This window comes from Spinacia oleracea, chromosome 3 (assembly GCF_020520425.1).
Source record: "Spinacia oleracea cultivar Varoflay chromosome 3, BTI_SOV_V1, whole genome shotgun sequence".
Taxonomy (NCBI): domain Eukaryota; kingdom Viridiplantae; phylum Streptophyta; class Magnoliopsida; order Caryophyllales; family Amaranthaceae; genus Spinacia; species Spinacia oleracea.
In genome coordinates, this window is record NC_079489.1 from 11,708,362 (window position 1) to 11,735,945 (window position 27,584).

General features: G+C 35.0%; 3 protein-coding genes across 3 annotated transcripts; 1 reads left to right on the top strand and 2 right to left on the bottom strand.

Annotated features, from left to right (window-relative positions):
• Positions 1–8,097: 8,097 nt before the first annotated feature.
• LOC130469471 (DNA repair protein XRCC3 homolog) lies at positions 8,098–8,901 on the bottom strand. Its single transcript, XM_056838807.1, has 2 exons — positions 8,790–8,901; positions 8,098–8,645 (listed from the first exon to the last, which is right to left on the bottom strand). The coding sequence occupies exons 1-2, from the start codon at positions 8,899–8,901 to the stop codon at positions 8,098–8,100; spliced, it is 660 nt and encodes a 219-aa protein (XP_056694785.1).
• A 618-nt stretch (positions 8,902–9,519) lies between these two features.
• Positions 9,520–12,231, bottom strand: LOC110788891 (protein FAR1-RELATED SEQUENCE 5-like). The gene is made up of 3 exons (XM_021993521.2): positions 11,399–12,231; positions 9,841–11,296; positions 9,520–9,735 (listed from the first exon to the last, which is right to left on the bottom strand). The coding sequence occupies exons 1-3, from the start codon at positions 12,229–12,231 to the stop codon at positions 9,520–9,522; spliced, it is 2,505 nt and encodes an 834-aa protein (XP_021849213.2).
• Positions 12,232–22,353: 10,122 nt separating this feature from the next.
• On the top strand, positions 22,354–27,006 carry LOC110788882 (chaperone protein dnaJ 49). The gene is made up of 4 exons (XM_021993513.2): positions 22,354–22,686; positions 22,891–22,942; positions 23,091–23,158; positions 26,404–27,006. Exons 1-4 carry the CDS (start codon positions 22,492–22,494, stop codon positions 26,863–26,865), a joined length of 777 nt encoding a protein of 258 aa, XP_021849205.1. The 5' UTR covers positions 22,354–22,491; the 3' UTR covers positions 26,866–27,006.
• The last annotated feature ends 578 nt before the right edge of the window (positions 27,007–27,584 follow it).

The following is a 27,584-nucleotide window of genomic DNA, read 5'->3' on the forward strand; positions in this document are numbered from 1 at the left end:
CCATAGATCTAATTATATTATGCAGATAGTTGAAGTTTAATATGGTCGTTGCTATCATATACAATTTTGACGACCCTTTTCTATATTGGCGGCGTGGATGGAAAACAATTTTCCCCTCACGCCAAACTACAAGCCATATTTTGGCGGTCTGTGTTATTGGTTCTCTGCGATAAAACGATTCAATTACAAAATATTCAACAAATTAAAAAACAAAAACAAACCCAGATAAAGGTAATCGATTAACATACCTTAATAGCGACAGTCCTCTTTGATTATTCATTATCTGCCAAAAAATTTGAACTCAGATCTGGTTGTGTAGATTAATTTGAAGAAAGGAGATTTTGGTTTCCGGTAAACTAAGTGTGGTTGCTGGTGATATTTACAAAGTATTCCCCACAATTCCCGTAAATGTCGAAATAGTATATGCAAAAGCAAAAGCAAAAGCAATACGACGAATATAAAAAAAATTATATTTCAATACGAAATAAACAAAGACGTCATTGATTTTAATATAAAAACTTTTTCAAGCCGTACAACGTAATATTTAAGAAAGTGCATACGATAAACGTTGCATGTAACCACTTCTACAACAAAATTCCCTAGTCTTCTTGTGTTAAATCAACGAACACTATCTTTTTCTGTTTCCCTTCCTTGAGCAAAAATTCGTCCTCTTCTAAAGGTTCTCGCTTTAGTAGTCGATCATCCGCTTTTGCTACCGCAATTAGTCGATCTCCCTTCTGGTTTGGTTTAATTTTTTCAAAAGACCAATTCTCAACTAAGTAATAGTCACGTTCTTCCATAAATACTTCACTTACATTAGGAGCGCATCGTAGATCGCTTACTATCTTGGAAGTTTCAGAAGGTCCTAAACGCTTGATAATGAACCGCATAAATCTCCTCCAATCAATTTTGAATTGCTCCTGTTGAAGTTCCACCGCCAAGTACTTACACCAACGGGGTGTAGATGGTACATCTACAACAAACATGTCCGAAATCCATGTTATATTAGGCTATTTTAAGTGTAACTCGCTAATAATATTAAAACGCCGTTTTAGTAGGAGTTAGCTTACCTTTTCCACATACTCGAATTTTTGATATTTCCTTCATTCTTGACGAACTTGTGACGCCATGAGTTAGCTTACCTCTTCGATTCACCGGTGCCATTCCCACAATAGTTCTTGATGTACTTAAATGTTCAACAAATTGTATTCGTGGTTTGTTTGTAGTTGTTGAATTGCTATTTCATTTTGTATGTCTTATGTATATATATGCACCAATGCACCATATATGGATTTGGAGCACATGTGTTTTCTGGCGGGAAAAGTAGAACTAATTAGGCGTAATTTAGTGTGTTGTTTATCACGTCGTTATGAATTTTTCAGACCAAATTAATAGTTTTGTTGTTAATTACGTAGATAATCGTAGACAAACATGGTTGTATGTAAAGTAGTTTCGTTATATATTGAATAGCGTAGTTTTCCCGCCAGACATTTGCATTGGTAGTCCCAAAAGCTGAAAAGTGGTTGCATTGTAAAATGTGCTATATAGCACTAGCTTCGATACTTTGCATAAGTGAAGTTTAATGGGTTAAAGGTTTAAGTTGTATAATATTATGTATGACTATAATGGGTTAAAGATTTAATTTGTATAACATCAGATCTTTATTTTGTATTTAACTAAAGTGAAATGAATGTCTAAAGTCTTCGTCACTTTAACATGATTTGATTGGGTTCAAGAGTCAAATTAACCTAGACAACCTTGGTAACCAAGATCAGAATGAGATTTGATTCGAGTATTCAAGACCAGATTAACACTTGTAACTCTTGTTTGTTCCTAATCCGTCGATACAATTGGTTCTACTTTGATCGGACCAAATGGCCAACTAAACCTAATCACCCCGTATTGAAACAAACCGTCTAGTGATTCGATTTAAGTGAGTGAAGTGTTTATTGTTTTGTTCAAGTGGTTGACCTTTGATCGGAACGAATGTTCACCTAAACCTAATCACCCTGTGTGGAACGACACCATTTAATGAGATTTGATTCGAGTATTCAAGACCAGATTAACACTTGTAACTCTTGTTTGTTCCTAATCCGTCGATACAATTGGTTCTACTTTGATCGGACCAAATGGCCAACTAAACCTAATCACCCCGTATTGAAACAAACCGTCTAGTGATTCGATTTAAGTGAGTGAAGTGTTTATTGTTTTGTTCAAGTGGTTGACCTTTGATCGGAACGAATGTTCACCTAAACCTAATCACCCTGTGTGGAACGACACCATTTAATGAGATTTGATTCGAGTATTCAAGACCAGATTAACACTTGTAACTCTCGTTTGTTCCTAATCCGTCGATACAATTGGTTCTACTTTGATCGGACCAAATGGCCAACTAAACCTAATCACCCCGTATTGAAACAAACCGTCTAGTGATTCGATTTAAGTGAGTGAAGTGTTTATTGTTTTGTTCAATTGGTTGACCTTTGATCGGAACGAATGTTCACCTAAACCTAATCACCCTGTGTGGAACGACACCATTTAATGAGATTTGATTCGAGTATTCAAGACCAGATTAACACTTGTAACTCTTGTTTGTTCCTAATCCGTCGATACAATTGGTTCTACTTTGATCGGACCAAATGGCCAACTAAACCTAATCACCCCGTATTGAAACAAACCGTCTAGTGATTCGATTTAAGTGAGTGAAGTGTTTATTGTTTTGTTCAAGTGGTTGACCTTTGATCGGAACGAATGTTCACCTAAACCTAATCACCCTGTGTGGAACGACACCATTTAATGAGATTTGATTCGAGTATTCAAGACCAGATTAACACTTGTAACTCTTGTTTGTTCCTAATCCGTCGATACGATTGGTTCTACTTTGATCGGACCAAATGGCCAACTAAACCTAATCACCCCGTATTGAAACAAACCGTCTAGTGATTCGATTTAAGTGAGTGAAGTGTTTATTGTTTTGTTCAATTGGTTGACCTTTGATCGGAACGAATGTTCACCTAAACCTAATCACCCTGTGTGGAACGACACCATTTAATGAGATTTGATTCGAGTATTCAAGACCAGATTAACACTTGTAACTCTTGTTTGTTCCTAATCCGTCGATACAATTGGTTCTACTTTGATCGGACCAAATGGCCAACTAAACCTAATCACCCCGTATTGAAACAAACCGTCTAGTGATTCGATTTAAGTGAGTGAAGTGTTTATTGTTTTACCTATTTAACCCTTAGTGAACGATAATGGACTTTTAGTTAGAAATTTACACATAATTTCTAATCGGGCCTAATACTCACCTAAAATATGTCTTGGCAAGTGAAATTAAACGTATACATACAATTTAAAGTTAACGGTGTCCTTAGCTATGTGTATTTATAATACAATAAAAAACATTAAGACCGACAAAAATTAAATGAATTTGAATTAAAGTTAAATAAAAAAAGGGAAAGATAATAGTGTAATTAATGTCAACAAAAGTACATTTTGCTTTTCTTTTGTGTATAGGAAGAATCAAACGCGTGCCATTCATTGCAAAAAGTGTCTCCGTTTTGAAAATCTGCCAAAAAAAAAAAAGAAGCACTCAATCTTCTCATCTCTGTTCACACTCCAAAACCCACCCCAACAAGGTGAACATCCGATATTCGTTCGCCGGAAACATAGGAAAATTCGTCAAGAGTTTCTTTGAGCCAATTGAAATGTAAGTTCTTAATTTGTTTCAACCATTACATAATTGTGTAACCGAAGTATTAAATTCGCCAAAAAGTGAAGTGTTGAAGCTATGTTTGAGTGTTGCATGTAGCTATTCCACATTAAAAACCCGGAATTTATTGATTTGTTTGTGTTGCTCCGTTGTTAATGTTTGAATTGTGTGTAATAAAACCCCCAGGGAGGCAGATCCGGCGCATACGCACTACGATTGCATTCTTAAACTAGCGGCGTGCTACAGGGATGACTCCGACGACGATGACTCTAACTCCGGCCAGCCGCACAAGTCCCAATCCACCCAACCTTCTCAACTCTCAGAGGTACAGTATCACTTAACTTGTAATTTTAGATTTATCGTAACTAATTATTGTTAGTAGCGCTTCTCTAATTAGTGTTCCTATAAAAACCTTTGTTAGCTCGAACAAGAAACTGTCGATCCAATTGGACAGTTCGTGGGCAATGAAACTGAGGTATTGTTTGTAAAACCAGTGAGCCTTGAGTATGAATTACATGTTTATCTTTTTTGAATTTTTTTATTCACTATGTGGATTGATTTTAATTTGTAGGATTCTAATTTCATTGATAAGAACACCCAGAAAAGTAGTGGAATTAACAAGTCCGGTGATGATTTCACTAGCAATGAACCAATTTGTATGCAGCCCTTGTTGGGGGTAAGATTGTGTTGAACTGGTGACTAAAAATTATTTATTGGTTAACTTTTGTTTTTCGTTGTATAGTTATACCTTCTTTACCAAAAAAAAAAACTCTTGTTTTTTTCTGTTATAGGAGTCAAACACAATTAATAGTGTCACTGATGTTCGCGGTGAATTTGAAAACCCCGCATTTGCGGTGAACAATAGTCAACCATTAAATTTCAATTTTGATGATAATTTAACTTTCGAAGATTTCTCACAGGTAATGACTGCATCCCTATATTGATTTGGTTTGATTTATCCATACGAAATATTTAAATCACTTATTAAGAAATAATCACAACACCGCTTGACAACACATTTTATGTTTTGTAGGACAACATATGGAACGACATTAACTATTCCAATCCTGACAACCAATGTGACATACCTTATGAGGCTCCCACGGGCACGAACAGAGGGGTAGGCAACTTTTCATATATTCGTTGCCATTGTTTGTGGGTACAAAGATGATTATCTTTAACCAAACTTTTTGTTGTAGGATATCGAGGGTCAACAAACTAATAATACAATTGAAAGCGATCCAATATTACCCAATGCGGGTAATGCTGCTTCTGGAGTAAACAATGATCTGCCGGTTGAAGAGGGTAAGGTTCAAAACAAGCATGGTCGTCCACGAACGGTTAAAACAGCAACAGTTCAAAAAAAAAAAACGGGTGGTAAATGGGTAAAGGGCGGACCAGGTAGACCACCAAAGGAACAGGGGCCACGAACTAAGGTATTGGTCGTACAACATTATCTGTACTTTGTGTAAATTTTTGATTGACATTATCCTAACTCATTTAAACTATTTTGATTGACATTGTGTTGTAATTTTTGAAATATTTCAGCACACTGCCCTACGGACGTACCCTGGCCTTGTTTGTGACATCCTAACCGAGTTGTGTCCTATAAGGAAGGATTGGGTCATAGCTGCTGGTTTTGGGTCTATTTTGAACCTAAAAATAAGTAAGGTAGATAGATATTTCATTACCTGGTTAGAGAGTAGGTGGGATTGGAAAAGACGAGTGCTTCGCATACGCGATGATTATGAGATAGTGATTGATGAGAGAATGGTTTCTTGGATCACTGGAATTCCTGTAGGGGTTTATAGAATCCCCTTTTTAAATAAGACCGATAAGGAACTTGGAAAATTGTTTAAGGAGTACGTCAGGGAAAAGGATGGAGGAATAGACTATGTCTGGTTGTATAACAAGTGTTTATGGGAGGTTCAGGATGAGATGGTTTTTCTTCGCGATTTCATACTACTGTCATTTGGTTGCTTGTTTTGCATGACCAAATACAACTTCATATCCATCAAATTATTGGCACTACTGAAATCAACATACTTTACAACACCCCGAGACTGGAATTGGTGTGGGTTTCTTTACGACTGGATTGCAGGTCATGAGAAGGAGAAGGGAAGACCATCTTCGATTATTTTAATGGTTAGTGAGGATAGACGTTGTGCGCATCGTCCGTGTTTTTTTTTTTTTTGTAATTACTTATTCCTCCCCGCGAATGATAACTACTCCATCTTTTGGCAGATTGCTTACCTGGACAGGTTAAAGTATGGTGTTACTCCGTTGGCTTGGAAAACTGATACACCTAGATTAGGGGCATGGCTACAAGATGATGTCACAAACGCTATTGCACAAGATTTGGGACCGGATGGCGAATATGGCCATGCAGAGGTAAAAACCAATATCTAACTTTTTTGTTGTATTGAACAATATATGTTATTCAGTAGTGATCATTTATACGCCTATTTAGGTTGTACTGAATGTTGAGTATGGGAAACCATACCCCATTGGCAAGCCGTTAGAGCGGACCCCATGGGATGCCCTTGCTGAACGAACACTTCTTAGTAAGAGGACTGGTACACCAATGTTACCCTCTAAAGCGTCAACCAAAGCGGATAGTCGATCAAGGAACGTGGATTATAGATGCCGGGGCAAGAGGAAGAGGAAGGTACGAGTCTTTATTATATTATTGTTTGTTGTAACTGGTTTTTGTTACAACCTACTTCACCGTGATAATTATCACTAAACTACACAGGCCACACTTGAAGGCTCCGTACAACAAAATGCTTATGATACAAGGCGTGGACGAAGTTATAGAGCTGCCAATAAAAACATTGATGACCTTGATGGTCCTCATCAGGACGAGGAATACGCTACGGGGCCTGAAAACAGAAACCTGAATGAGGATGATGGTGTTGAGGAACCTCAAAACAACACGGGTGATGACATTGACAGTGTTGGAGTTGTTGATGATTACACAACTGGCAGCGATGATGGACTTTCCATGCCAGATGCTTTACAGCATAAAACTGTCATTGAACCAAGAACGTTAAAGATTTCAACTATGATTTTGACCGTGAACAAGTTTCCAAACCAAATGGTGTTTAAAGCTGGTGATATCACGATTGATCGGATCATGCTTCAAACGTCCTTTAAGTCCAAAGGCGAAGTACATGATAATGTATGGGGGTTGCATTTTGTAATTAGTTAATAGGTCTCTGGATTAGTTTTCTCATACTAACATTGTCTTATTGGTTAGGTGATGTCTGCATGGTGCGCGTGTTTGAATGCTGATACGACCTCCGGAGTTGGCATAAGGTCTTACGTGCTTATGCCAGATCTCATGGTAAGCTTATTATGCAAATACATAGTAGTAGACACCCATTAACCTTATATACGAAGTAATGCTATGGATGTTTAAAACGTAGGGTGAATTGTTAGACCTTGAAGAATCAAGTGAGAACTACACAGAAGCTTTGTTAATGAAATCAAAGCAACTACTTGAGGACATCAACTACTACCAGATTGATTTGGGTGCAATACAAAAGGTAAGTAGTCTTATTTTCGCACAGAAATGGTGGTTTACGGCTATTAACTCTATGTTGTGCAATCAGCTTTATGTCCCGATTAAACGCCGAGGACGGTGGGTGGTTGTTAAAGTGGACCGTGTTGCGCATAAGGAGGATCTTAACTCAAATATGTTGAAAATGACTATTTTTGCACCAAGGCAAAAGGTTATGGGTTTAAATGCTACGGATAAATTCGTATACAAACTGGTACGTACTGCTATTTTCGGGAAACATACTTCCGCCTTAATCTCGTATTAATTCGATATAACCCAATTGTAACAGGAACGTATGTTTTTGGGTTTTCAATCGCACTTGGGATTAAAAAATGATGAATTGACCTTAAATACTGCCTCTTTTGATCTATGGTCAAATGGACCAAAAGAGAAATGTCGCCAGGACGGGGGTGTACTGTGTATGATCTACCTCTTGTCATCCGTTGAGAACGTGGCAGAGTGGTTGGAGGTAAGACTATTTAATTTACATGTGGAAATAAGTTGTTTTAATTTTTTTTTATTAATCACTACACTAACCGTGTGTTCATTAATTATGACTAGGGCTACGTAGAGGAGGTGAGGGACGTCCGGAATTACATGCTCGGACGGCTAGTTACAAACCCACACAATGAAATCAAAGTGGACGAGCTAATAAGGAAATTGACTGACGGACAATGATGGTTATTGATTTGGTTGTATGGTAGGATTTCATTAACAAAAAATTTAGTAGCGTATTACTCGCAGCATAACTGCGTCTTTTAAACATGTTAAACATTTTCTAATGTTCATTGGTCTTATTGGCACAATTTCTTAGTATCTTTTAACTACAAACACCGACAATCCCCTCTTCAGTGATGTTGAACATACATGCATCTACCTCTAATGATGGTGAAAATGCAATGTTTATAAATCTGTCAATTTGTTGGGTAAACGAATTAAATCTTTTGGACAACATTAGACGAGTGCGTACATTGCGTGTCCATGAGGCGCCCAAAGCCGGACGGACCTTTCTCCCGGACGATATAATGAAATTTTGCGTTGTATCGTGATCAGATGGAAATACGTCAATCACATTGTTAGCCACAACAACGGCAACATGATTGGATGCGGCAATTGTACGTAACCCATAACCAATAGCTTGTATAAGATCCTTTCTTTCGGTTGAGCCAACAACATTGTTTTCAAAATGACCAGTGAACATACTACCTATTGAATCAATAACAACAACGCGGATTGGCATTGATGAATTTTGAGACATTTTAATAAGTTTTACAGTCCATTCTAGCACATCCGGTATTTCATGAGGAGTGTCAACTTGCTTTGTAGTTATGTAATCCAAAGGATTTCCATTTAATGTTTCAAGGTCCCCTAAAACATATGGAACTAATCTACTTAAACGACGTATGGGAAAGGGACCAAGTGAATGGATATATATAGCCGAGGAACAAATACCACCCCTTGAAGGCGGCAATTGACAAGAGAGACTAATTTGAAGGCAAAATTGAGTCTTACCTGATGCATTTTCGCCACACACCTCAGTCACTTCACCGATTGTTATTCCCCCACTCAACATCGAATCGATTTCACTGCATCTCGTTGTGATTTTGTTTACACTAGTAGCCATTCTTTGTGATGTAGTAATCTCTTATAATTACTTTTACTTTGAAATGGAGGGATTGAACACACCCTTATATTCACCTAGTTCTAACATGTCATTGATGGATCATGTTGTTTCCAATAAATAATATTCATATATTACAAAAAATAAGGGGCTGAGTTTAGCATGACATGGGAATGCATATTTTGACTACAATGACCAAACACATCATGTTTACATTTGGTAAGACTAGTATAATGAAGTCGTTGTTTTAATAATTGTTTCCCAGTGTAATAGATTCGTTGTATGTACATTATTAAGTAATATAAAGTATACAATAAATAGTATTGTTGCCCACAAATAGCACTTGCTTAGCCTCACTGTCACAATGGTTACTCTTTCCTCCTCATTTCCCATATTGTCTACCCGTTGGTTGTGGGTTCGACGCCTAATACAACTCATTTTGTATTTTTTTTTTTTTACACTGACAAAGTAATTGAGGTTACATCAATTACATATATGGACATAACGTAAAGTACATAGCAAAAAGGGAGGATTGGATTAAAAAATTCAATTCTTAAAATACCGTTTAAACGAAAATATATCTTTGAAGAAATCAAATTAAATTACATTTACACAAAACATTTAAAATCTGGTGCGCCAATCGTTAATATCAAATTCAAATGACTGTGAATAATCCTGAGACAAATGTAATTGGGACGGGTGTGCTTGAGAACTTTGAGAAGGATGTACATTAGAACTTTGTGGGACGTTCTCCGCATATGTACCCCCAACGTGATTCGCGTGTTGTTGCCTAGCACGGTAACTTGGAAGATTTCCAAATGCGTTGCAAATAAGTTCCTACATTGCACAAACAACATTTAAGTAGAAAAGTAAAGTTATATTTCCTAATGAGGACTTGCATATACGATACGAATCACCAAACAAATAAAATATAAATTTTACCTCATTAGCAATAACTTCCTCTTCAGTAACCACTTTTTTGTTCTTAGAATTCCCACCGGCCTTTCCACCAAAAGGAGCATTCCTTTTTGTCTTTGCCCTACCAGTATGCCGTTTGTCAACCGGTGTTTTGATCCTGTTCTCGTCCACGACCGGTTCTACATCCCTTAATCTGGCTCTCTCACCAAATTCTCGTGGACGTAGCCTTCGACGACCAAATACATTTCTCGCATCTGGGTCCCACCAACATATAAGGTCGTCCCCTTTTTCCCCAGTCTTTCGTATTCCGACTACATCCTCCATTTTTAGCCGCACAACATCCATAGCCTCCTTGTACAACCGAAGTGCATCATCATTACGCATAGCTAATTCAGACAAGTAATTATGCCGTTGTGAAAGCTCTTTGGCTTTGCCCAATCTGATAGATTCAAGAGGGTCGAAGTAAGATACTCGAATGCTCTCGTACGACCTAACACACTTCATCCACCGTTGTAGTATGTACTTTTCTGGAACAAATTGAAAATCCTCTACATCCATTGCACGCATTATATGTCTACAAAGTATTCCCGTAAATTCAAACAAGTTACAAGAGCAATGTAAATCACCATTTTCCTTATCCACCCTAACATCATAACTTTTAAACCTTTTCCGCCAAAACGGTGAGGTTAGTTTTTCATCAGCTCTATACAACACCACTGATCCATGACATGAGGTTTTCGTGACATTTGTGTGTGTCAATCCTCTACGCTCTTTAACAACCTCAGCAAACTTCTCACTAGTGTACGTCTTAACCAATACATACTCAACTAAAACACTCTTATCAACATCAATCTTAGCAGGCTTATCAATGTTATCAAAATTATCTTGTTTCTCTTCCTCAGCTTTTATCCTCATACAATATTCATAATTATGAATGAACAAAACTAAACCACAATCTAAGTTCACGTGAGTTTTAAAAAATCTATTCATACCCTCACTCCTTTGTGTAGAAGACATACCTGCCCAAAACTTTCCTCTATTATATGCCGGAGCCCACTGACGCCTGTTATCATACGCGTCCTTCATCCACCCAGGACCCCTTAAACCGTACTCATCCATCACATGACACCAAGCTTCATCGAACTCATCTGGATCAATCAGATCATGTATTGCAGTTCTGATCAGGGTGTCTATTTTCTTCCAATCACTGAGACTACCTAGGTTCTTACTAGCATTCTGGAGCATGTGCCACAAACATAGTCTGTGACGGACGCCCGGGAAGACTAGCTCAATTGCTCTACAAATTGCTTTGTCTTGGTCGGTTAAGATGCCTAGTGGTGCCTTCCCCATACACTTCAGGAATTCTTCAAATACCCAAACAAATGAGGGAGTATTTTCATGGGAAATTAAGGCCGCAGCAAATATAATTGATTTGCCATGATGGTTTACACCAATGAATGGAGCAAATGGAATCCGATACCTAAAAAAATATAAATGTATTGGATATTACTTTTTCAAACAAATGGACCAAAGTACAATTACAAAGAATTTTAATCAATAAAAACTTAATTAAAACACGTACCGGTTGCATGCGAAAGTAGTATCAAAAGTAATAACATCCCCAAAATATTTGCATGTACCCCTACTACGTGCATCCGACCAAAATGCATTCGTAAAAACACCATCATCATCTACTTGTATTGAGCTATAAAACTCGGGATGCAAATCACGTTGTGCCTTAAAGTAAGCATCGAGTCCTGCGGCATCCGCAGCACTAAATCTTGATGAACGACGTTCGACGTTGATTGCGTTCCTTAAGTCTCTATTATTAAATGTAATATTTTCATAACCTCCCTTTTCAATTAGATGCGTACCAAAGTTCTTACTTATGCTAACACCACCCATGTCATTGATCATCGCCCTCTTAAATGTAGTACCGTCTATACATCTATAATTAACCATCAGTCTACTACAGTCAGGATTTAAAGGATGATTGTGTTGCAAGTCACAAGTCAATATAGTAAATAGCCCATATCTACTTACACCGTAAATATTCATCTTACAACCGGTCACATTAGACCCAACACCTTTTTTCACCCCTCCCTTCTTGCATTTTAATCTAATAAGTTCCATCATATGAGGCTTTGCCTCATACTTTCCCACACCAGACTTAGATACTCCCTTTTCTTTGTACTCTTTTTTCAGCTTATTACTTTTGATAAACATCTCAAATCCTTCTTTGAAGGCATACAACTGACAAAATTCGAAAAACTCATGGCCCGTTGTAAAACACATCCCTACACTAGGAGGGTTAACGATAACTTCTTGTCCATCAGTTATTAATCTATATTGTGAGCTTTCAGGAACATTTTCATTCAGATCAGGGACACTTTCGTTTAGGTCTACCCAAGCCATACAGAACTCCCACGTATATCACTGTTGTACAAAATACGAAAAACGTTTAGGGTTTTATACAATGCTGCCATACACCGAATTATCTGGCACGGTATTTATATATAAAACATACAAACATAATATATACAAGGAAATTTATAATAAACTAACAATTTATTGTTTAACCATATGGGGTAGCATACAACTTATAACGTTCTTAATACTACGTAAATATAGAATTTGTTGAAATTATCAAAGAAAAACGCCTAGTTATCTCCGTCGTTCAGATCTACGTTCTCACCAACAACAAAGTATGATTCATCAATATCAAGCAACTACAACTTATCATCAATTCAAACAAATTTAATTACCATTAAAAACACATTCATATACCATTGTTTTTTTCAGGAATTTATGAGTTAGATTTGACAAAATCACTTGAACTAAAAACTTACATTATCTTCGATGCGGGATCTCGAAGCTGAATTTCGAAGCTGAATCACCATGTAGCAGTTCTACAGTTCTGCTAAAAACTCTCCTTTGTGTTTTTATTTGTGGCAAGCTAGATAACATGAGTCCAGCTTTGCCTAATTTTTTTTAAGAGTGATTTAGGGTATTAAAATCTTACCGTTGGGTTTTTGAAATTGGTATATTATGGTTTTTTTTTTTTTTAATTACTTTGATATATGGGCGGGATAAAATTAGGGGAAGCAAAGGGCGCATTATTTCCCGCTTAGCATCCCTAAATGGCGCAATCAGTGAAAAATTTTCCCCCTAAAACCAATTGCTTTTCCCCCTAAAACTGAATTCCTCTTTGCCTACTTGGACCAACAAGCTTGCAGTGTACCTGGGCCCCAGTTACACCCAGTGTAACTGTATCAGCTCCCCAAATTGTCTAAGTAATGACGTTTTTATTTTTAAGTTATGACATTGTAGTCTTGAGAGTTTTTTTTTAAAAAAAATTGGTTGTTGTTTGGTTGACGTACAAAAATACGATGTACTCCCTCCATTCTTTAAGTAAGTCGGGTGAGGTACATAGGTCAAGCACTTGAGAGTGAAAGGAAGGAATTAGGCCAAATATGAAAATCTCTACGCCGAAAAGCTCACGAGAGTCATGACTTCAAGGTCAAAAGATGAAATTTTTACCAACTATGTACATCAAGTATTATTACCTCCGTTTTTAAATAGTTGCATTATTTTGACTTTTGACACTATTTACTTAAGTTACCTTAACATAATTTTCTACTCATAAATAAAAATAAATGTTATTACTTATATAAAATGTTATTAGGTATGTCTCAACGTATATTTTTAATATATTAATTTTTTGTAATTTTTACTAATACATAATTATTAATATTGATGGTCAACCAATTGGTTTTTGGTTCGATTGTTACTGAAATCAAAGGAGTGGTGGATAACTTAAAGAAGATTGACAGTAGCAACCAGGATAAGGGAAAAGGAATAGCTTTCACACCTTTTGTTGTTGGCGGTTCAACAATGGAGACAGCAATTGAAATTGTTGAAGTTGAGGAAGGAGAGATTACCAACAACTGAAATTTTAATTTATTAGTTTGACAGGCATTTTTGGAGGAAGGTTAAGAAGACGAGATTGGGCAACTATGCTTCCTTTACCTAATGTTTATATTTTAGTCCTAAAGTTTTATTTTCTTAATATATCTATCAATATAATGATAGATAATGGCCTTCACCCCTTTTTGGCAAGTTTTTGGGTTCGATTGGGGTTTTCAGAGATGTATGTTTGCTTTGGAACTTCGCTTAGTTTTGCCCTCGGTTTACGAGGCTTTTTCCCATGTACATTTTTGTAAGATATTAATATAATTTCGTCGGTTTGAGTTAAAAAAAAATATTAATGGTCAAATTTATGCATTGACAACATAAATATCAAAATAATGCAACTATTTTAAAACGGTAAAAGTATTACTCCATACTCGTTTGGATACATGCAACCAGATGACGGGATCGAGTAGCTTCTAATTTGCGCATAAGAGCAAGATTAGCGCTAGTATAAGATAAGACTTCCACGTCATCTTTTTATTAATTTTTATTTATTTTCAATTAATCAGATTCTTATTGAGACCCTTTCATACTTACTTAATTTTTCCACTTCACCCCTCGTACTCATTCAAGACTCCTCAAACTTATGAAAATAATAAAATAAAGAAGAATAAATAATAATAATTAAGATTGAATGTACTATTTAAACGTCTTAAGTAGAGTCTTGGAATTCCAAGACTCTTGCTCAGACTTTTGTCATACTCTTCTATTTAAATGGGAGGTCTTAAGTTAATACTCAACAAGACTATTGCTCAAACTATTGCTCAGACTATCGTTAATCTAAGTACGGAGTAATATTTGCAATAGAAAAGTACTCCTGCTTTGACTTATACGGATTAATGTTGAAAGAATCTGTAAAATAGTAGAGACAAAGAGAAGATGAGAAAACATGGTCCTTGAGCTTCATCGAGCCCGTAGCTAGCTAGCTTAGCTGCATCGATGTTTTAATCACACATTCCAAATTAATTGAACTCAAAATTTATATTATGAATATGTTTCCATAATTCCATTAGTTGACTAATTGTGTTGTCAACCTAACAAAACTAATTAATTTGAAATTACCAAGACTTAATTTCATTTTCACATTTTTTTTAATTTGAATACAGTATGATCAAAGTTTTACTCTGTAAATACATTAGTTGATATAGTACTGTACTTACTGTGGAGTACTTCGTATTACATAACTCTATATAATAACTCCTTTTCTTAAATGTTGCATCATGATTGACTTTACGATTTTCAACACGTACTTTGACTCTTAATATCTCGAATTATGTATAAAAGAAATTATACAAAGATGATATTTAGAAAATATATGTTAATACGAATCTAACAAGATCTCGCATTACTACATTTTTTTTTTAGGTATGAATCACAAAGATGACCTAAGGTATGTGTGAATAGTGTAAAAAAATAAGATGGTGCGATATTTATGAAATGAAAGAGTTACTTTTGTTTTATCAGTTAGAATTGAAGATTAATTTTTCAAAGCATAGATTAGCTAGTTAGCTACAGTAATAAAGTAATAATGCCAGTTTGAAAATATGAGGCGTGAGTACATGATCTTGATTATAATATGATTGTGTATAGTTGAATTTATGTGAATTGAAGACTTTGTTTTAGAACATTTTGGATGAAGTAACAAAGACTTTGTGAAAAAAGTTAACAATATCTTTTAGCATGCAAGGTTTCATGAACTCAGATTATAATATATTGCTGTTAGCGGTTGTCATTACCTAGATTTTCGATATACCGGAGTAGCTAGTTAGTGGCTCAGACGATAACGCAGGTCATTGGTCAATGGTCATTGCATGTAATATGATAGTAATGTGAGTATTTAAATAAGCAAAAAAAATTAAATATTAAAATTTTAGATGAATTGGAATTACGTAAGTTTTGTGATAAGTAAAAACTAATTTTATTAATTTGTGTGCATGGATTTTACATTTTTACCCATTGTTTATATTCATTTTAGTCTCTCTTTTTTGTAGTTCTAGACTGCAATATATTAAATGTTAGGTTGAATAAATAACGCAAAAATTATGTAGCTTAGATGGTAATTCTTTCACATTATTAATAAGAGGTCATAGATTATGTTGTCAATACATTCTTTAAAAGTGAATGTATAATTGAAATCTATACCCAGTATTTAAAAAGGATAACCATAGATTATTAGAAGCCATGTGTCACCATAGATTATTGGAAGCCATGCGTCATCTCTCATTTCATTCATCAATTCATTATTAGTTTTTTTTTATTATTGTTTCTATATATGTTTTACAACTTTAACTCCTCTTCACTTCATCTTCCTTATTCAACATCAATTACCAATAGTCCAATATACACATTAATCTCTTCCACTTCATCCCCTTTAACATTCAATATTAATTCAACATATATTTTCTATATTTTTTCAACCTTCAAATTAGGGGTGACAATTTCATCAAAGTCCGGCGGATATTCGAACAACCCGAACCGAATATATGGTTGAAACCCAATAAAACGCTGATGTTAAACGGGTGGCGTGTGGATCGGGTGATGGGTCGGGTCGGATTCGGGTGGAGCTTCATCTAACCCGTCACCCGATCCATCATTTGATCCATCCATCCATCCATTAAAATTGTTAATTTTGTTTACTACAATTACTTAATTATTAATAAAATCCTGTATGTATTACCTAATAATTTTTTATTATTAGTTTTCGGTTATTTTATAATGTAGATGTCAAAATTATAATTCATTGTCCACTATATTAACACATATTACTTTAGATTGATTGATATTATAAATAAAGTTGACAATACTTTTAATTACTATATTTAATCAACCGACCAACCCGATTCATCCGCGGATGCATGATGGATGAGTCTGATGTGGATGGAGGGTAAATGGAGTAACGGATGGGTTGGATGATGGATGAAAAGTTGACGGATGGAGGCGGATGAATCTCCACCCGATCCACCTCCGATCCATTGCCACCCCTACTTCAAATTGCACCTCTATTTAATTCATATATTACCAAAAATCACAAGTCCTCACTAATTAATACTTTAAAAGCCAGCTGAACAACCATTGTACAACCGCTCGTTCTATGAACGGGCTCAAAGCTAGTTCAACTAAAAGCACATTGCCACGTATTTGCCCTTATGTGGTGGCATATTATATGTTGAGAAAAGTCTGACACATGGCAGTATGCCATGTTTTGCCTTAGAGTTTTGATAATAAAATTTTTTAGCTTATGATATGCACGTTAATTATATATTTTAATCAAATCTATATAATGATGTACGTTGATATAGAAGTTGATGGGACATGTGGACTAATCAATTTATTATACCATTGATTAATTATGACGTTATGAATGTAAATAGCATTATTGAAAAATATATGGATATTCCTGCAGTATTTTTTAAAAGTAAAATTAGGATTTCAAGGGTAAATCAATTAAAAAATAGAAAATGAAAGAGTGCACACGTGGCAAACAAAATATTATATTTAAAATATTAGTAGATCATCAAATTGAATGATTATGGAACGATTGTCGCACTTAATAGAAAAAAGCTATACAATTGGGGGTATGGAACCCGATTAAGGACAGCCGACATGGCCCCCCAATCTCAAACTTAGCATTTGCTGATGATTTAATTTTGTTTTGAGAGGCGATAGTGGACCAAGGAAAAATAATGGCAGCATGTATAAACCAGTTTTGTGAAACATCAGGAAATAAGTTCAGCCGTTCGAAGACACGAATTTTCTTCTCTAAGAATACCGAGACTAGTGTACGAGAGGAAATCTACAATGCGTTATCTATGGCTGAAACGGACGACCTTGGTACTTATTTGGGCACACCAACCATCAATGGTCGCACCTCTAATAAGGGCTATCAATTTTTTGTCGACCGCATTAACATTAAGCTAACGGGATGGAAGACGAAAAACATCTCAATGGTCGGGCGAGCTACCTTAGTATAGTCGGCTATTAGCTATATGCCTTACTATGCGATGCAAACAACGGAGCTACCCCGATCAGTTTATGATAATGTGGATCTAATTTCTTGATGCTTATAGGGAGGGGATGATGAGCAACATAAAGCCCACTTGGTTGCTTGGGAAAATGTCGCAAAAACTAAGTGCAATGGGGGGTTGGGTATTCGAGCAACGAGGCAAATGAATGCTTCGTTTCTCACAAAATTAGGTTGGTGTGTATTAGCGAAACCAAATGCGCGCTTGTGGTAAAAGGTTCTTTGTAGCAAGTGTTGGGATGGGAGGTGCGACGTCGACATGTTTAAGCATAAGCCAAGTTCCTCAAATGCTTGGTGAGGCATAGCAGACAATGTGGATATGCTGCGGAAAGGGGTTAACATGGACCTTGGTTATGGGAAGCGGATATTCTTTTGGAATAGCTTAGGGCATCCAACTCCCCATTACTGGAAAGTGCTACTAGGGAGGTCCCTTTGGCACTACAGGACTACACAGTGAATGAAATGTGGGATCAGGACCACAGATGAAAGTGGGAACTATTTGCGGATTTTCTACCAGGTACGGCCTTAAAACACATTGAATATTTTGAATTACATGAAAATGAAGTAGCCAACGATCGTGTTTTTTTGGAATGGGTCATTCTCGGGGGGGTTTAAATCAAGTCCGCCTTGGTCATTGTACGAGGCGAGGAACAAATGGGTGAGCATAGGTGTTGGTCGCAGGTATGGCGAGTGAAAGTCCCACAACGAATTTGTTTCTTCATGTGGCTAGCGCTTCGAAATAGACTGATGACTAATGCAAATAGAGTTGTTCGAGGCTTCACGGATGACCCAAGTTGCTTGGTCTGTGGAACTAACGAGGAAACAGTTGATCACATCCTTTGTCGATGTCCTGTGGCTCCCGTTGTTTGGAGAAAATTCCCAGCCATGAATGATTATGAGTTGTTTAATAAAGATATTAATGATAGGATTGACTCAAACATCTATCCAAGAGACACCACGAGGGATGAAGTCTGGCTTATAGTGTTCGCTACCACTATATGGTGGTTGTGGAAGTGGCGTAATAGTCGGTGTTTTGAGAGGAGTGCTGACATCCCTCTGGATCAATTGGGTTTTATCTTGGCTAAAGTGGGACTAATTAAGAAGGCTATGCAAAGAGTATATAATTGTGGGTACAAAATGATCGAAACCAAACAACTATTCTTGTGAAGTGGGACCACCCTCGTGAAGGATGGGTGCGCCTGAACACTGATGGGGCATCAAAAGGCAAACCCAGGGTGGCAAGACCTGGGGGAATTATCCGAGGTCGTCGTGGAGAGCTCTTCGAGATGTTCGCAGGAAGGTGTGGGGATTGTTCATCGACCAAAGCGGAACTCTAGGATGTTCTTCGTGGCTTGGCAGTTGCTTGGAATGGCGACCACAAGCGTGTCCAACTAACTGTTGACTTGGCGGTTTTTTTGCGTTCTTTGGTGGAGGAAGTTAGCTCCATCTCTACTTATTATCATGGATAGACCGGAATGGGAAGTCACCATACAACATTGTTATAGATAGGCCAATCGTGCGGCTGATTGGTTGGCTAATTACGGTGTGGAGATGGATGCGAAGATGCTGCTTCTTGAGGCGGCCCTAGAAGGCCTTCGAGCCGTTTTATTGGAGGACTTGAGTGGTGTGGGCTTGCTCCGTCTTGTCCCGGAAATAGCAGCTTGATGAAGCTAGGAGTTCAGTAGCTTAGTTCCTGTTTCTTTTTCTTTGCTTTCTTTGTGTATTTTTTCGCTTTTCTCTGCTCGGAGTTTTGGCTCCTCTATTGCACCAAAAAAGAAAAAAAAATAGTATATCAGAGATTATAGATTCAAATTAATGTTCATAATGATTAGTGCTTATTTTAGGGAGGAGTGGTACATTTCAACTTGTCGGTTCGGGTCAATTTTGCAATAGTTAGATACTTGCAAATTTATTGATTTTCAGGAGGGATCGAATCAATTAATTCGAGTAATCGGATACAGGTGAGTGGATCAGATCAACCAAATGAATCAACTAACCAGAGTAACAAGGGACAGCCAACAACCAAAGTCAAACAAGGTTATTCTACTCCTTTTACGTTAAATAGTAGTTGGATGTGCATGTTGTGCGTAGTGTGGCTGGAAATTTCAAATTTGGTACTGATGGTGTTCTAGAACCCTATGAGCATATGAAATTGTCGTATTCATTAATTTATTGTGCTTTCATGCCACAAAAATGAACTTAATAATCAACGTACAATTTCAGATATTTCGGATTTGATATCCGAAAAAGTTTAATGAAAAACGTGAATAATTTTTTATTTTTTATTTTGAATTCAGATCTATTTTGGATTTTTGCGATCCGATCTGAAAATTTCGGATATCCCAAACTTTCGGATCGGATCCAGATCACATTTTTCCGAACCAGAAATTTCGGATCGGTCCGAAAATGGAACACCCTTAATACGTATTATATGTTCTACGCTTTATTACCGATAAATTAGGATACAATAATGGCAGATGGCTATCCTAATTTCAACGTATTTTTCCTTTTCAATAAAAAAAGAGTTGACAAGTTGGATACTTGAAACTCTATACTATACACAGTACATGTTCTATATTTCATTTGAATAAAAAATGACATGCAAACGTATATGAGAACTTTTATCTTGTTCCCGATTATATTTATTGTTAGGTGTATTCAGAATCGTTTTTTTTTTCTTATTGATCGGGTGACTAAATCGTAAATATACAAAACCGATAAAGTTAGTAAAACAAAGACATTTGATACATGTACCCATCTCTAAATATACTTCGTACTTAGAAGTAAGATTATTAGATTAAGGAGTATGAGTTGAGTAAGTACCTACGAAATACGCAGTGAAGTGTTTACATTAATCTCTCAATAAGATTATTATCCTTAATAAAGATAGTTAAAAAGTAGTTAAAAAGAAGGACAATTAGTTAAAAAAAAAAAGTAAAATAAATAATTGCTACATGTATTTATATTTCCCACTTTTTAAAGTGTAGAAATTACTCGATTTGAGACCATTTTAAAACAAATTGGGGATAGAATCATAGAAATGCTTGATTTCGATGGATATCATGAATTAAAGCAAGTTGATGTTGAGCATAAAGAAACAAAATTGTAGGTCTCCACGGGAAAATCTATTAAAAATTGATGTCAAGCATTTACGAAATGCAAGCTAAGCCTCCTAAATAAAAGATGACATTGTTATTTACTTTCTCTATTCCCTTCTCCCCAAGAAAAATGTGAGATTTATTTTGAGTTGGAAAAAAAGACATGTACATTAAATATGATGAACATGTTTGAATCAAACAAAAAAATGATGAACATGTAAGTTTTATTAAATTTTGAAACAAGATATCCCTTTAAATTTCAAAGTTATGGCAAATCTGTCATACTACTCCCTCCATTCCTAAATGATATTCCTGTTTCTATAAATGTCGTTCCTAAATGATCTTCCTGTTTCTATTTTTGGACATGACTTTTTACCATATATTTCCCCGCCATCCCTTATTTAATTCATTCACATTTCACCATTCACCCACTCAACCCCACTTTTATGATTTTTTATTACTTTAATACAAATATCTTCTCTCTCCTTCATTTCTTTATTACTTTCCTTCATTTATTTATTACTTTCTCTTACACCAAATCATTACTCTTACACCCAATTATTACAAGATTCCATTTTTTTATTTTCCACACCAAACTCCAAATAGGAAGATCATTTAGGAATGGAGGGAGTACTATACTAGCATCCTTGTGAGAAAAATTCTCTATGATAGACAAGCTTACCAAACTTCTTCTTCAGCACTTTGGGTCTTACGGTAAATGAGTACACTATTTATTTTAGATTTTCTACAAAATTGATATCGCAATTTTTAAATCGTGTATTGTACCAGTATTACTCCGCTATACTAGTGGGAATAAATAAAAGATATTTCATACACGGAGTTGTTAACTAATAATTATAAAAAAAAAAATTAAAAAATCTAGTAATTTCCAATGAACTTGATATGAGGTAGAGGTTATCAAAATTCGGGCAGGGCCGGGCTTTAACCAAAAATCCATGCCCAGATCCATATATTTGGTACAAGCTTTTCAAGTGGGGCTCAGACCGGCCTCAAGCTTTGGCCTAAAAGTGCATATTTGAGGTTGCCCAACCCGTACTTTTCGGTTAGGCCGAGTCAAGCCAACGGCCAAGCTAGGTTGATCAGGTCTAATATGCGGCAATTGTTGTTGCACATTAAAAATAAATCAAAAATTACATATAATACTTAAATTTCCACCCACCTAGACAAAACAGATAGCAATTTCATCTCCATAATTATTCATGATTATCGAAAAACTTAAATTTCCACCACCACTCCATCGGAGCATTTGACGGATCCCAACACTAATGAACTACCATAACTAGCAAAAGAGGGATTACTATAACAAAAGTCAAAACATACATGTCAAAAACGTTCAAACTTACCACAATCCACAAACATAGTAAGTTTATTTTATGTTACAAATAATAAGTTGTTAATAATCTTTCCCACCAAGTCACCAACTAACCTATCCAATTCCTAAATTAAATCATTCCCTTTCCTCCTTTTTCTTAACCGTTTCCACCCTTCACTCCCTCTTTCTCTCTCCACAATTCTCCCTTCTTCTCTCTAACTCCCACTTTCTCTCTCCTCTCTCTCTAAAATATGGTGAGAGTAAAACAACCACAACAACAAGAACATCCATACAATAGTAATGATGTTAAATCTCACTTAGCCATTGACACTTACAACATTTACCAAAACTCCCATTTTCCTTGCATTCATCAAAAACATAATCATAATTCCATTCTTAATTTCAACATTCAATCTTCTTTTATTGATTGGTACTTGATTCTTAGAGTAAGTAACCCTTTTCTTTTTCTTTAACGGGAATTGATTTTGACACTCCTCTTTATGGGTAGAGCACAGTTTTCTATGTTGTCACAACGGGAATGCCAAAATCAATATTTGGAGTGTGATAATCATTTCCTTTGTTGATGATTATACTCTGTTTTTAATGGGTGTAATTTCTTTGAAATGTGTTTTGTTTTTGTGTCATTACAGGTTGCAGAAGATTCAAGCATTTCTACCATTAAAAAACAATACCATAATCTTGGTACATTTCTTTTTTCCTATTATTGTATTAAATAAAAACAATAATAATCCTCTGTTTTATGATGATAATTAAAAAAATATTATTGGTTTATCAAAAACAACAATAAAAGTCTTATTTTTATTAATTCATTTTGTGGGATTTGGGATAGCATTGTTGCTTCATCCAGATAAGAATAAACATCCGAAGGCAGAGTTTGCATTCAAGCTTATTTCCCAGGTAATTTTATTTTTATTTTTAATATTATTTATTTATTTATTTATTTCCCTTTAATTTCGTGTTCTTCTAGAATCATTAACTTCAAGAAATTATGGTCAAGTAATAATTTGGAATTAAGTGTCAAGTGTTTGTTTATTTAATGACAAATTTTTGTGATTGTAGGCTCATGCACAAATAGGGAAATTGTTTGGGCTCTGTTTCCTCTGTTTCTCATAGTCAAATGTTTTTGTTTTGATTTTTTTGGGATTAGGATTTTGGTATACCCTACATGTCACCTACCCTTTTTAACACAATTTACCTGAATTTCATTGACGAGTTTCCCATCAAATCATTTTACACACTTACTCAACTATCAGATTGTGACATTGTATAATTGTGATAGAATATTACGTAAGAACATCTTCAATGGTTGTGTTAGGGATTTTTTTGTAATTTGTGAAAGTCTCAACTTACTAGCTCAATTATTGGAGTAATTCTAATGAGAGCATCTCCAATGGTTACATATAGGGATTAGCTTGCAATTTTTATAAAATTTCTAGCTACTAGCCAAACGTTGGAGTACATATGAGCAATTAGCCAAGTTAAGCAAATTAGCTCTACAAAGCTAATTAGCTTGGACAAAAAATGAACGAACAAAAATTGTTTTATATGATAAACTTGTGAATTGAATCATAAAAATAAATTTTAAAAATGGTTAAAAAAATTCAAGCAACTTGCTAACCATTGGAGTAAAACACACATGAAAAAATAGTAGCTTGAAAATTTGACATGGCAAATGAAAGCAACTTACCAATTTACTTACCATTAAAGATGCTCTAAAATAGCTTGCCCAAGCTAATTTGCTTGGAAAAAAGTGGCCCAATAAGAATTTAATTAATAATCATAATAAAATTAAAAATAAATGGTTAATTATAAAAGTGGACTCATTTAATTATCAAGCTAGTTTGGTAAATTAGCTTACCATTGAAATACAAAGTAGCTAGAAAGTTAATTAGCTTAAAATCTTATGTGACATGACAAGCTAATTTGACAATTAGCTTGCCGTTGCAGATTCTTTAAGGTCGATAAAAATGAATGATATGTCTTGTGATCTGCCAAATTTCATAGGATCTTTTACAAGATTACATAAATTCCCACACTTCTTCCCCTAACAATAAATCTTTTAACATGCTTTTTCATGACATATAAATTGTTATCGTGTATGCTCATTCGTAGTGAAAATCATTAAGGGCACCCAGGTACACCACGTACCCAAAGGTATTTTAATGCTCATTGGTGGTCATTCTCACATTGTCTCCTCATATGTAGGGGGAAAATGTGAGAGGGATGCACGGTACACCCAGATGCACCTAATATGTTATAACCAGAAATTTATGTGGTTTTTTTCAATCAATTAATACCATATATACTCTTTTGGTGGATCTACAAAATAATGTTTATCATGGTGACATTACTCTTAACGAAAATTTAGTTAGAAAAATAAATAATAAATTTAATAGGGAGACTCTAAGTCATTAAGTTAGGTACTTAACAATTTTCACATCAATCACATGCAAACAAATGAGAAGATTAAAGAATGCATGATCCTACAATTGTTAAGGTACAATCTTTAATGTCATTGAGCTACCTAATGGTTAGTACAAACTACTAACCTTTTTTTTTAACTTGCTCCAATTCATTAATTAGACCTTATTATTTCTTCCTTTTCTTTATATGATATATTTGATTTTCTATTATGATTTAAGCCATATTTTCTCCATCTTATTTCCACTCATTTCAGGAAAAACAAATACAAAAAATATAAAAATTATTTGAAATTTATAACTAAAATAAGTTGCAAAGAGAAAAATACTTGTTTTGTATAAAACTGTCTAGAAATGAATAATTTGTTTTAACTTTTTTTTTTCTAAATTTATCTAAGTTGAAGTAAGTTAAACCAAACATCGCCTGATATTATTAAGGGTGCATTTTATTCACCTGATTTTTACTTATTTTTCCTGAACTTGTCTTAACTGGACTTATTAGAAATAATCAAAACTTAGTTTAGTTATAAATTGTATTTGGCTGACCCTTATTTTTCCTGAACTTATTTTTCCTGAAATAAGTGAAAATAAGGTGAACAGAAAATAACTTTAGTATAAAAAGATATATATGCAATACATGACTTCTTAACAAAAGATTCTTGAAGAACAATTATATTCCTAGACAGAGTCCAAATCATAGTTTACCTTGAACTATTCTCTAGGAAATATTCACTATTTAGAGTTTTTAAATTTTATTTTAATTAAGAAAGCAACACCTTATGTTTAGGAACCTTACTAATATATATTAAAGATGATATAGTTTGATTGAGTCATATTAGTTTTAAAGAGAAATACTTGCTAAGTTGATGATAAGCATGATTATAGTGATTAAATAAATCTAGTTACACCCCTAATGTTGTCTTATTTGGTAGTTTGTTCAATAAATTCATATTGTTAATATGAACAAGGGTCATAGAAATTGATAGAAGCCAACCTCCAACGTCTTGATAGAAAATGACTCCTGATGATTGCTTATTTGGTCAAGTCCTAAGAATATTGTACTCAAGAGTTGAAATTATTAACTAATCATAGTTTATTGCAATGAAATTTATCGTGTACTCGGCTATAAAGAAGTAAAATTTTAAATGAGCAAAATAACCTTTAGTACACTTAACTCTAAACATATCCGAGTACAAAATGGAGATCTATGTTTATTACTTGCTTTTAGTCTTTCTTTGAAAGATCTTTTTCATCTAATAGTTTATCACAATTTAGTGAATTCACAACATATATACAACATAACATGGATCATTTCTTGTACAATAATTAGTAACATGTTACAAACGTAATTGTTGCGATTTCTTAAAGTAAAGGTAAAAGAAAAATATTCTCGTGATTGTTGATATCTATTAAGTTGTGACTTGTTTTATGTCACAAGGTGACAACCTTACAAAGTGTATACGACTTTTCACATTTTTCCATATAAGTTGTCGAATTGACAATATTATATTTTTTTTATTCAATTTTTACACTTTCGTATTATTAAATTATCAACTTCCTAATAGAATAAATCCTCAAATTCTTTATAAACCGCCAAAGTACATGAGAGGAGGTTAAATCCTCACTTGACAAACGTAACGTTTTTATGTTCATCAAGGAATTTTTATCCTTTAACACTATACAGAACAATACCATTTTTGTAACACTAAACTCAATTTGCAGGCATACAAATGTTTATCAGATGATGCAAAGAGAATTTCTTTCAACTTGGAGAGGTTGAGAAACCAGTGCACTCACTGCAACAGAATTCCACACAACAAAAATCCTACAAAGAATGTCAATAACACCACAAAAAACTCGTCGAAAAACTCGAAATTTTACAAAATACAGCAACATTTCAGAGCCATCAGAGAGCAACTCATACAAGAAGCCAGGGTTATAGAAGGCTGCCTAAGAGTCAATCAACGCTCGAAAAAGGAGTACCCGGTTTTCGACCCATCGAATTATACACACCTTGGCTACCCACACAAAAGAACTCCTCATCATAATCTGTTTCAGAAAAATGGTGCTGGTTTTTGGGATGTTCAGAAGCAGAATGTGGTTCCGAATTTCGATCAAAGAAGAGGCAGATGTGAAATCCCTGTTTTTGAGCTTAGAACAGATTGTAGCCTCAATCAACATTAACTCTGCTTGTGTTAGTTCTTGATAAGTTTTCACAATTTCCTCCCTTTGGCTTTGTCTGAAGATCTAGCCATTTTACACTAAAATTACATCAAAATCATGGATCAATATGATAATTACTTGAATCTCACCTAATATTACAAAGTTTCTCCTTAAAATCAGCAAACAATTGTTACACTTCTAGGTTAAACAACCCTTAAGGTTTAAAAATCGTTGTCTTAATTCATGCTTACGTTTCTCTCAAGGAAAATGATACTTACGTTTCTCTCAAGGAAAATGATATACGTAGCCCTAAGAGTTAAGTATAAGAAGATGAAACTCCGCAGTATAAATATTAAGCATCAAACAATCATTTTATAATATTGATCAACACGTGATTTGTCATCAAACAATCACTATTCACTTTTATAATAATACCGATCAACACACGATTTGTCACGAAATCTGAAACGAATGCTATCTTAGGACATGTTACAAGTATCAAATGTTTTTTCCCCTTTTACTTCTTCTACATCTTGTTATTGTTTGTGGCTAGTTGCTACTTGCTACTACTGAAAATTTATCCGAAGTAAATGACATTAGTTTTTTTCATCTTCCTCCATTTTTAGTGTTTTTAACCAACCCGTGGATTATGGACCGTGGTGCACATAGAGCATGGTGCACCAAAAGAACATATGTGCATAAGCAAAAGAACATGACACTACGGCAAAAGAACATGCGAT

What these genes read in the sequence shown, in the direction of transcription:
- LOC130469471 (XM_056838807.1), bottom strand. Translation starts at nt 8,901, where the DNA reads ATGGCTACTAGTGTAAACAAAATCACAACGAGATGCAGTGAAATCGAT. An exon ending in GTGTGGCGAAAATGCATCAG is followed by an intron (nt 8,646 to 8,789) that starts GTAAGACTCAAT and finishes CATATGTTTTAG; the next exon opens with GGGACCTTGAAACATTAAAT.
- LOC110788891 (XM_021993521.2), bottom strand. Translation starts at nt 12,231, where the DNA reads ATGGCTTGGGTAGACCTAAACGAAAGTGTCCCTGATCTGAATGAAAAT. An exon ending in ACTACTTTCGCATGCAACCG is followed by an intron (nt 11,297 to 11,398) that starts GTACGTGTTTTA and finishes ATATTTTTTTAG; the next exon opens with GTATCGGATTCCATTTGCTC. An exon ending in AGGAAGTTATTGCTAATGAG is followed by an intron (nt 9,736 to 9,840) that starts GTAAAATTTATA and finishes TGTGCAATGTAG; the next exon opens with GAACTTATTTGCAACGCATT.
- LOC110788882 (XM_021993513.2), top strand. Translation starts at nt 22,492, where the DNA reads ATGGTGAGAGTAAAACAACCACAACAACAAGAACATCCATACAATAGT. An exon ending in ATTGGTACTTGATTCTTAGA is followed by an intron (nt 22,687 to 22,890) that starts GTAAGTAACCCT and finishes GTGTCATTACAG; the next exon opens with GTTGCAGAAGATTCAAGCAT. An exon ending in CATTCAAGCTTATTTCCCAG is followed by an intron (nt 23,159 to 26,403) that starts GTAATTTTATTT and finishes CTCAATTTGCAG; the next exon opens with GCATACAAATGTTTATCAGA.